Source organism: Chinchilla lanigera, unplaced genomic scaffold (assembly GCF_000276665.1).
Source record: "Chinchilla lanigera isolate Chin_1 unplaced genomic scaffold, ChiLan1.0 scaffold00013, whole genome shotgun sequence".
NCBI classification, from domain to species: Eukaryota; Metazoa; Chordata; class Mammalia; order Rodentia; family Chinchillidae; genus Chinchilla; species Chinchilla lanigera.
The window spans coordinates 19289726-19300704 of record NW_004955414.1 but is presented as its reverse complement, the minus strand read 5'-3'; the positions used below and the strand labels follow the sequence as shown (position 1 = coordinate 19300704).

The window sequence follows — 10979 nt, the reverse complement described above, 5'->3', positions numbered from 1 at the left end:
TATATATATATATATATATAAACAGTGAAAGACACATGGCTGTGAATTTCCCTCAGAAGACCCCCTCCTCGCTTTGATGCTCCCTATCCTTCTCATCACCTTCTGAAGCAGTCCTGGAAGCCTTTTTTATGGGTGTCTTCAGTTGCACTGCCATGGGCTCCTTGCTGTTCTGAATCAATTCAAGGGCTCACCTTTCATGGTCATTTTGTCTCTGGGAAGGAGCCGTGTGTCAAACAGTGTCAGAGCCGCTCCAGTGAAAAGGGTGCATGAGGATACACTGTAATATTTTTAGGGGCCTGCCTTTCCATTGGGTGGCACTCTGATGGTAGCATTCACATGCTGTAAAGACACGAACTGCTTCGGAAAGTGGCAAAAATGATGGAATAGCCAGGTATGGTAGCACATGCCTGTAATCCCAGCTCTCTAAGAGGCTGAGGCAGGAGAGCTACAAGTTCAAGCCCGGCTTGGCAACTACATATTTGACTTAGTGAGACCTTGTCTCAAAATATAAAGGGCAAGGGACATAGCTCAGTGTAATGGCCTACAGTTCAGTACCCAGTGCCAACAAAAAAAGGGAGGATAAGTTCGTTTGAAGCAAGGGGGAGTACTTTGAGGGGAACTAATATCAATACATCTTTTATTGTAATAATCTTTTGTTCTCTTTCTTTCTTGGTTTTTTGAGACAGGGTCTCACCATGTAGTTCAGGCTGGCCTTGAACTCACTATGTGGCCTAGACTGGCCTTGAACTTGCAGTAATCATCCTTCTGTCTCAGCCTCCCAAGCACTGAGATTACAGGTGTGTGCCACCACACCTGGTTTGTTTGTTTTTTTTAAACTGTAACAAATTTAAAACTTTTTAGCATTAACTATATTTTTTATCACTCCCTGTATAGTCAACTTCTACAGGAAAACTTAAAAATTTAGGAATGAATTCCCCAGGCATTCAGATTCAGAAGGAGCCTAGGCTGAAGTTCATTTCTGCATTACCACAGGAAGGAAGGGTTTGATAATTAAGTTAATTAAATGCATGTATACCCCAAAGAAGGGAGGGGGAAGGCTTCACTGCCTAAGTGAAGTTATTCTTAAGAATTTAATGGTTATATGCAAACAACCAGATTCTATTGCTCACAAATGTGTTCTTTAAAAACCAGCAGGACAGAGACTAGGACTGGTGGCACATGCCTGTAATCCCAGCACTCGGAAGCTGAGGCAAGAGGATCGGATCGCCACAAGTTCAAGGCTAGCCTGGACACACAGTGAGTTCATGGCCAGCTTGACCTACACAAGACCCTATCTCAAAACAACAAAACAACAAAAATCAAATGGCTACAGCCTAGTGTGACAGCACATGCCTACAGTCCAGTCACTCCAGAGGCTGAAGAAGGACGCTGGGTTGAACTCAGGAATTCAAGGCCAGCCTAGGCAACACAGTAGGATCTCATCTCAAAACAAAAATAAAATCCAACAAACCAAAAAGCCATAGCTGGGAGCCCACAGATACAAAATTTAGGCCTATCTCCGTTACTAACCTCCCAGAAGCTTTCGTTAACAACTTTATTTCTCTCTGTGCCTCCTCTCCCCCCCTGTCAAATAGAGAAATCCCTATGTTCTCTACTTAAAAGGACCAGTCCATGCAGCTTACAAAATAATTTTGAACTATCCTTTAAGACAAAACAAAAAAAAACAACACTGGCTCTTCCTACTTAGGCAATTTTAATTCACTCCCTGTTACTTAGCATTTTAATAATTTTTTTCAGTACAGGGGACAGAACCTAGGGCCTCGTGTTTTACTACTAACCTACAACTCCAGCCACTGATAAATTTTTTTCAGTCTTTTTTCCCCTAAGTAACTTTTTAAAACCACAATTGTAATTATATGCAATGTATATTCTACACTATTCTCCCTAACACAAAGGAAACCTTTTTGTTTCCTTTTTTTTTCTTGAGATAGGGTCTTGCCTTGAAGTTCAGGCTCACCTTGAATTCACTACGTAGCCCAGGCTGGCATTCCTGCTGCCTCAGCCTCCCGAGTGCTAGGATTACAAACGTGTGCCATCAAGCCCAGCTTGGAAGCCAGTTTTTACAGAGTGCTCATAGTTTCACTTCAACCTCACAGCTTGTTTAAACTGAAGAAACTATACTTTAATATAGTTCATTTACAACTTTTGAGAAACGTATGTAAGTATTTGCTGTTAAATAAAATTAGTCTTTTTTTTTTTCTTTTTCCAGTACTGAGGATTGAACCCAGATTTTTACACTGACCTACGTCCCAAGCCCTCCACCCTCTTTGTTTTTAAAGTTTTGAGACAGGGTCTCACTAACTGTTACCCAAGCTAAGCTTGAACTTGTGATCCTTCTGCCTCAGCTGTCCAGAGTGCTGGGATCACAGACCTGTTGTGTGACACCACATCTGGCCTAAACCTAGTCTTCTGCCTTATTTATTTGTTATAAAACAGTCACTGTAGAGATAAGTTTACAATCTAAATAGACAAACTAATCCACATAAATCAATATGGCTATAGGCAGCCCCAGTATTCATGGTTTTCCCCACTGAACTAAAGACATAGCTCATTGGTCCCCTGTAATCCAACCAGCCTTTCTGAAGGAGAAAGTAGAAAGAGGTAAAGACAATGTTTCTAATACAGATATAAAACACTGAAATGCAATATAAATATAAAAACACCAGGTTTTTTTTGTCTTTTTGAGACAGGGTCTCACTACGCAGTTCAGCCTGGCCTTGAACTCACTTTGTAGTCCAGGCTGGCCTCGAATTCGCTGCGATCCTCCTGCCTCAGCCTTCCAAGTGCTAGGACAAAAATACCAGTTTTAAACTATACAACTGAACGTTGTAGTAATTCAGAGATTGAAGTCTATGGGTGCACAAATAAAATCTTCCTAAGAGATTTGCTATCAGCAAAGGGTAACCTGTCTTCTCAAATCCAATCTATTTGAAAATTAAAAATGCATTTCCTTTAAAATATTTTCTTGCCAGGCATGGTAGTACACACCTGTAATCCCAGCAGCTGGGAGGCTGAGGCAAGACTGCTGTGGGTCTGAGGCCTGCCTGGGCTACGTAAGTGAGCTCAAGGTCAGCCTGCACTACATAGTGAGACCCTGTCTCAAAAAAAATTTTTTTTTCTTTATAGTTATTTTATGTTGAATTTATTCCCATGCTGTTTTTGTTTCTTCTGGGCTATCTTGTAAGGACAGTCTCACTGCGGCAGGGGTGCACATGGGTTAATCCGGCCCTGAGCTCTGCAAGGACAGCGGCGCATCTTGGGTGCTTTGTTCAGCTGGGTATGTTCAATGACCAGAGAATCCACATCTAAACCCTTATTTATGTTCAACATCACTCTCTGCAGCAAAAACTGAGCACCCCGTTTGGGGCACCAACCCTGTGTCCAGCCCCCGTTTGGCCTGGGCACATCCATCGGCTCTAGCACTGTAATGCCGGAATGGCACACACTGCTTCTTTAAAGTGACATCCTGCAGATACCTGGTGGCCTTTCAGATATGCAGACCCTTGATGGCCTGGGCAGTTTCATGGGTGCTTTTGAAGTGAACACGAAGATTTATGCCTCTTGATTTGCATGGTTTTGTGGGGTTTTCTGGCTCAAGCGAGTAGCAAACCATTTTCACAGGTCACCTCAGGCTGCTTACAGGAAGAGCTAAAATATTTTCTAATTTAAAGAGAGGTGTTAATCCCCAGCAATACCAAAAAAAAAAGTTGGTTCTTCAATTGTACCTAATTAATCAGTACTCAGAGTGAATATAAAATATCCTGTACCAAGTAGCATGGCCAGGCAACATGCTAAGTATCAAAAATTATTATTAAAGCCAGGCATGGTGGTATATGTCTATAACCCCAGCACTGTGACAGGCTGAGGCAGGAGAATTTTAACTCTGAGCCCAGTCCAGACAACTTAGAGAACTCCGTCTCAAAATACAAAAATAGGGGCTGGGGATTTAGCTCAGCGGCACAGTGCCTGCCTGGTAAGCGTGAGGTCATGAGTTCAATTCCCAGTACCGGAAAAAAAACAAACAAAAAAAGCCACAAAAAACAAAAATAAAGAGAGCTGAGGATGCAGTTCAGTGCAAAGGCCCTAGGTTTAATTCCCAATACCACCAAAATATACCAAAAAAAAGCAACAAAAAAGAAAGAATTAAAAAAAAAAAAAAAAAGTATTATTAAGATACTATCCTAAATGGCTTTTGTTTTGACCTACTGGGGCTTAAAGGCAGGGCCTTCACACCAAGGTATATCCCCAGACCTTTAAAATTTTAATTATTTTAGAAAAGTTTTAAAAATTAATTTGGGACAGGGCCTTGGCAAGTGGCTAGGTTTCCCAGGCTGAGCTCAAACTTATGGTTCTCTTGACTCAGCTACCCAGAGTTCTTGGATTACAGGTGTTTATCACAATCCTGCTAAATAGTTTTATGTATGTATATGCACACTAAATGTTTCTTACATGCATTATCTCATTATCCTCATAATAACCACACAAGGTGTTACTGCCTCATTTATTTGTTTATTTCTCCGTTTTAAAAATGAGATGCTGAGAAGCTAACTTACCCTGTGCCACACAGGGGCCAGAGCTGTGAGTGTAAGCCAGGGTGGCTGACCTTAAGACCAACACTAATCATGATTCCATGCCTTCTTCTGTCTGTGGCCAATGCTCACTATTATTTTTGCCATTGTCTCAGAGGGAAGATATATGAGCAACTTAGGGGAAGGGTTTTGGGAAAGTGATCAAGGAGGATGTTGAAAATACAAAGAAACAAGTAAAGAACAAGAGCCTTGCCCTAAGACTAAAGGCCACTGAAGACCAAAGTCCCTGGCAATGTTCATCACTGAAGTTCACAACCAACCTTTAGTCAGAAATGTAGAGTGCAGGTGAAGATGGACGTCCATTCTGCCCCATGGCCACCCTTCCCAAGACCAACAGGAATATAGTGTACACTTCAGAGAAGCCTCTGAGTGCTACAGAAGTAGAGGCACACATTACTCTGCTAAGCTACAGAAGCAGAGACATGCTAAGCAGACACATCTTTGGAAATAATAAAAGTCACAAGACAAGAGGAAAGGCAAAGTGTGTTCACTTAGGCTGGAACTGAGACTTCACATAGCCTTGGCTCCTAGAGGACTGTCCTGCCCCTCTGCAGCTTCCTGGAGAAGTATGGCAGAGAAGAAAGGAAACTACTCACCCAAGAGAGGAGTGCAGCTGCCCGGGTGGCGTGGAGCGTCATCTTGGTGAAACCAGAAAGTCACTCCAGCGCACCTAGAAGTCAAGAGAGGAAGAACAGGTAATTGCATCGAACAGCTGGGACCGAGAAGTAGAGGGTAAACGGTTTCCTTGACCAGTTGTGAACACTTAAATAAACCATTCCTTCACTCTGCTTTATCTACCAAGGCAAAATGAGAATGCTAAGAGAGCTCAGAGTACACATGAAAATTACTATAAATCATACCAAGTCAGGACTGATACACATTTAATTCACCATCCACAAGCTTCCATGAAATTTTTCAGTTCATAGAAAACCACATTCAAAGTTGGTCTTTAGTGCTCGCTTTGGCAGCACATACACTAAAAAGATGGTCTTCAACCCTGCTCTTTTGGGGCATGGTGCCCTTAAACACAATCCAAATACAGTTTTTGCACAGAACTGGGTCTCAATACTGATTCCATGTGACCATGGTCAGTGATTTTAACATAACCTCTTTTAGTCTCAATTTCTTCATTTGCAAATGGGACCCATATACACTTCTCTGGCTTACTGTGCTACAAAAGATAAACCACACAATGCCCGGCACATGGCAATTACTTGGTGTGATTGTTCTCAAGTAGAAAGATTAATTTCTAGCTCTTTATGCTAGTACCGAAATTCTACCTAAGAATAACCAAGTCCTTGCCGGATGTGGTGGCAGATGCCTTTAATTTCAGCACTTAGGAGGCTAAGGCAGGAGGACTGCCACAAGTTCAAGGCCTGCCTGGACTACATAGTGAATTCAAGGCCACCCTGAGCTATATGACAAGACCCTGTCTCAAAAAACCAAAACAAGCAAAAAACAAAAAACAAAAAACAAAAAACAAAAAACAAAACCAACCAAAAGGACAACAACAAACTAAGTCCTTGGGGAGACTGCTCCAACTTCTTGATGTTTTATATCTTTCACAGAAATGTCAAGCCCAAACCAAGATCTCTGAATGAGACCAAGGCTAATTCTGGAGGAGACAGGGGGGTGGACATTTAATGAATGATTAGGCATTTGTCCTACTATTCTGACACTCAATTTCCTTTGCATTGGGAATATGCCCTCTGTCTGCCAACCTACCCATGGGATCACAGACTTGAACCGTAAATTTTCCTTAACACCTCCTAACACCCTCTGTAATTCCTACAAATCTCCACAGCTTATCAACCCCCACCACCGGCCACAGGTGCCCAGTCTGTCACTACTCCAGAAAGAGGAACGAGAGTGCTAAGAGCCACATCACCTGTAAATCTCCCCACATATTACCATTTCCAAAATGCAGGTTATGTGGAGCGAACATTTGCTCGGTCCCTGCTATAGACACCATTCTTTCTGTGAGGTGCTCACAGTTAGGTAGGGAAAGACATACACTGATCTGATCATTTACTCTCCATCATCTCTTGTTACTTCCTATCCAAGTGTACTCTGCTTATCAACCAACCAAAAGTTATTTTCTTAGCCCTTAATATATTCATTCTGTGCTGTAAGCTATGTGGAAAGTCAGAGATGAACATGTGGTGCCTGCCTTTGAGGGCCTTACAGTGGAGGGAGGAGAAAAATACATGTGAATCACTAATGTAAGAAAAGGGTTAAACATTAACTACAACTAGGTGCTAATTATAATGAAATGATTCCTGACCCTGCAAAAACCAACATTATTCCACTTGTTATTGTTACCAGCGTCACAATTCTGGAGATGAGCCAATTCACCTGGGCTCTGGCAGGAGCAAGTGAAATGGTTAAAGGAGATCTCAGCAAGACAGAGAAGCTAAGGGGCCCATGTGTTCCTCCATCTTGAACGATTCTCCCAAGTATAGACTATCTGTGGGCACTGCCTGCCTAGCCCCTGGGGCCAGGCCAGGATGAAGGCAGATAACCTCAGCTATTGCACTGAAGTAAGACTTTTCTGCCTGGCCAGCCTAAAGCTACAGAGACCGTGCTTGGGTAACAGAGGCAACCGCCAAATGTTCAACTGGGCTTTTTTTTAAAACCGTCTCTGGAGCTATTCCATGACAAGTGGAGTGTAGCCCAGACCACCTCCCATAATGTTATCCTCATTGCTGCTAACCCTCAACACCGACAACAGATTTGTGGGATAGGAGTGGCTCAGTGGTCAAGTACTTGCCTAGCATGCATGATGCCCTCGGTGTGTTCCCTCCACCACCCCTGTTCCAAATTTTTTTTCCCCTCTTGTCATACTAGGGATGGAATCCAAGAAGCACTGAGCTATGTTCCAGGCCTTTTTAATTTTTATTCTGAGAAGGGTCTCACTAATTTGCCAGGCTGGGTTCAAACCTATGATCCTCCTGTCTCAGACTCCCAAGTAGCAAGGATTACATGTACCACCATGACCAGCAAAAAAAGAAAAAAAGAAAAAAAGAAAAATTGCAACCAAAGGTAGCTCTTGCCCCAAGAGATTCCACAACTGTGCTGCTAAAGATGACCTGAGGTTTAACCAACCTCTTTTTTTTTTTCATTAGAAGCAGAATGTACCACCTTTACATCCACCCAGGACAGACTGTTTAAAACTAGTTCAGCTACTCAAGAAAACTTTATGTCAAAGCCAAATACCTTTTTTCATGCTCCCTAAACACAGAAATAGGAGGAATCCAACACTCAACTCGAGGAACTCCCTATGGACTCTGTCATCAGCGCCCACAAAGGGCCACTTCCTCAGAGACAGGACACCAGGGCGAGCGGCACAACACAGCCATTCACTGGTACTGATGGCCGTTCTGGGTAACAAATGGCCAAAGTCAGTGGCACAGCTAATGCTCAGTACTAGGACTACCGCTTTAAGCATGCCTTGGCTTGGAAGCCAAGGCTTCCCGCCAGAGCACCATCCTCCCCACCCTCCCCCTGAAATCTGAGGCAGGCCTCACCCAAAAGACTGGGTGATGGTAATGGAAAAACAGATCTCTGGGATTGCAGCCTGGACTCATTTCACAGGAGGATCTGCTGAGATCCACTCCAACTGAATTAGGCACCCCTCTCAAGTGCCCAATCAATAAACAAAAAACTGAAGTTCCCAGAATGTAAGCCAGACCCGGAAGGTATCTTCAAAGTCCCCACCTACCTGGTTCTTAAAAAAAAAAATATTGCCCCCAGAATTCAAAATACAGTCTTCCTAGAGCTAGTAAGATACCCTCTCTTTTCCCTGGTCCAGAAAGGATTGACATGCAGAAGCAGCTGCCTTGTAAACTTAAGGCCCTGCATCCTCTTTCTATTGCCCAAGCTGACAAAATGCAGCTCTCCCACATCAGGACCAGTTCCCACATTTACAGAAATCCTTCTGTTTCAAGGGAAGAAACAAACCAAAGAAAGGTACCAGCATGAGGAAAGTGAGACTCAAGAAAAGCATAGCCACCTGCCCTGCACCCTCTCTGGGCCTTAAAGGGTTAAAGCCAAGTCCTGGTTTCTTACTGGGGCTGAAGCTAATGCAAACCACCTGCCCAGATACAAGGACCAGAGCCAGCGGGTCAGGTTGCTGAGCTCCGGGGTCTGTTCTGAAAAAGCTGCAGTTTTAGGAAAGACAAGTGATAGGTTAGAGCCTGAGCTGCAGCAGCACTGATCTCCGCGCCCCGCCCCCAGCCTGGATGCTGCGCTCTGCTGGAGACTGCCTCTTAGCCACCTACTGCCTGCCTGAACATTACCTTACCTGAAGATAATACCAGTATGACCTTTGGTCTAGAGAGCTGCTAAACTGTACTGATCTCAGATCATGGCTCTCTATCGCTGCTAAACCCCCATTCGCTTAGTGCTACCTCCCACTCCCAGGACTTGTGGACTACATATGCTCCAACCTCAAAGGATTCTTCCAGGAACTCCACCCCCTTACTAGATGGTTCCAAGGCCCACAGACTCACAGCTAAAAAAATGGCTGTCCCATACGCATATCCAAGCTCAACGGCAAACTTTACTGCTCACCCTGAAAGCCTACAAGACTACAGCCATAGAATTCCATGCCCTGTACCCCTTTCTAAAAGGGATCCCCCATCTAAGAATGGTCTGTGCTCAAAGAATAAATACTATAACCCTGGGGCTCGTCCTCCAGCTCTAGAAAGGAAAGGTCAGGAGATGTAGGCAAGCAAACACCCACACTTCATCTGGCAGGTTACCCCAGAGGGACCCAGCAAAGGCCAAGCTATGGCTAATTTGCCATTAAAAAACAAAACAAAAACAAAACAAAACAAAACAAAAAGCTTGGCAGCAGTGGCTTGTGCCAGTAATCTCAGGTACTAGGGCTGAGATGGAGGAAAGGATTGCTTGAACCCAGGAGTAGTTTCAGGCCAACCTGGACAACACATCAAGACTTGGTTTAAAAACAAAAAAAAAACTAAACATTGTGGTGCACGCCTGTAAACACAACACTTGGGAGGCTGAGGCAGGAGGATCACCACATGTTTGAGGCCAGTGGGCTGGCTACACAGTGGTGAGTTCAAAGACAGCCTACCGGCCTGAAACCTTAGTAGGTACATAGCACAACCCATCTCAAAAATACAAAAAACCCACAAACAAAACAAAAAAACCTAAAACTTTCCAGTGTACCACCTGGCTTGCAGAAGGTAAAAGGCCGGACTAGCAGCTCTATGAGAAGTCATGGAGGGCCAGACAATCCTTTTCATCCGATGGGGAGTCCTGAGTAGACTGATGCAAATCCAGAGTTTCTCCACACTCGGAGGTCGGGGCAATCCAGCTTGCTGGAGTATTCCTTGGGCCCTCTGAAGAGACTAGGTTTGGGCTCAGTGCTGTACCCCCTAGACCACCACCCTTTCAAGAGTCTGGCCTTTATAGTTTGGCCCAGAGCCTCGAGGCCCTGGAAAGAAACAAGGGGGTGGGTGCAGAGAAAAGCAAGATTCCACAGTCTCTTCAAAAATGGCTTGCTGGTACCCACCCCATTCCCCCAGTGGGCTTCAGATTTTAAGGCTGTGAGCAGGAAGGTTGTCAGACCTGGTGCCGCCAGCTGCCCGCAGATACACACACGGGAGGCCGGCCACTCCAGCAGCACACCAGCACCTGCCCCCACCCTGCGTGCACGCACCCTGGTCCCTACCAGCTGACAAAATGAACCCGTTTTCCCCGTCCACCACCTCAAGCACGCCCAGGGACTCACGAGGGAACCAGAAGCCCTCTCCTGAGCTTTCTCTAAGGCTCAAGGGCAGGCACACACGCTTTCCCTCTCTGAACAAAAACACACTGACATCTATCCACCCGAGGGGAAAAGAAAGCAGTCCTCGGCCCTGAAAGGCGCCAACTCCCGGATGTTGGCAAGCTCTGCTCCCAGCGCCTGTTTCTGTTTACTTGCTCTCCCTCCCTCCCTCCCTCCCCTTTAAGGATGGTACAGGAAAGGGAGGCGAGGGGGGAGAATCCACCCCACCCCCTCGTCCATGTTTGAACAAAAACCCAGAGAAAGAGCAAGGGAGGGAAAGTCCCAGTGCGCGGGGGCCTTACCAGACTCCTAAAGCCAAACGTATCTACAGGTTTTAATCCGCCATTAGCATTTAAATCTTGAAAGGAGAGGAGGAAGGGGAGGCAGTGGAAAGTAACCCCACACACAAAAGAAAAGTTGTTGGTTTTCTTCTCAGTCAGCCTGGCAGGAGCGAGCTTCCTGGCTGACAGCCAGGAGTGCGTCACAGCCGGGAGTCTGCTTTCTTTAAAGGCGCAGCGCGCTTCCGCGATCGCGGGCGCAGGCCGCGCGGGAGCTGGCGGTGGGGGCGGGGGCGC

General features: G+C 45.1%; 1 protein-coding gene across 6 annotated transcripts in view; it reads right to left on the bottom strand.

Annotated features, from left to right (window-relative positions):
• The window catches only part of Numa1 (nuclear mitotic apparatus protein 1), a 75314-nt gene that overhangs the window by 26800 nt on the left and 37535 nt on the right, over positions 1–10979 (bottom strand). For all 6 annotated transcript variants that reach the window (XM_005380008.2, XM_005380014.2, XM_005380010.2 and 3 more), the window contains exon 2: positions 5207–5280. In XM_005380008.2, the coding sequence (XP_005380065.1) occupies positions 5207–5248 (42 nt within the window). In that variant the 5' untranslated portion in view covers positions 5249–5280. The remainder of the gene's footprint in view (positions 1–5206; positions 5281–10979) is intronic.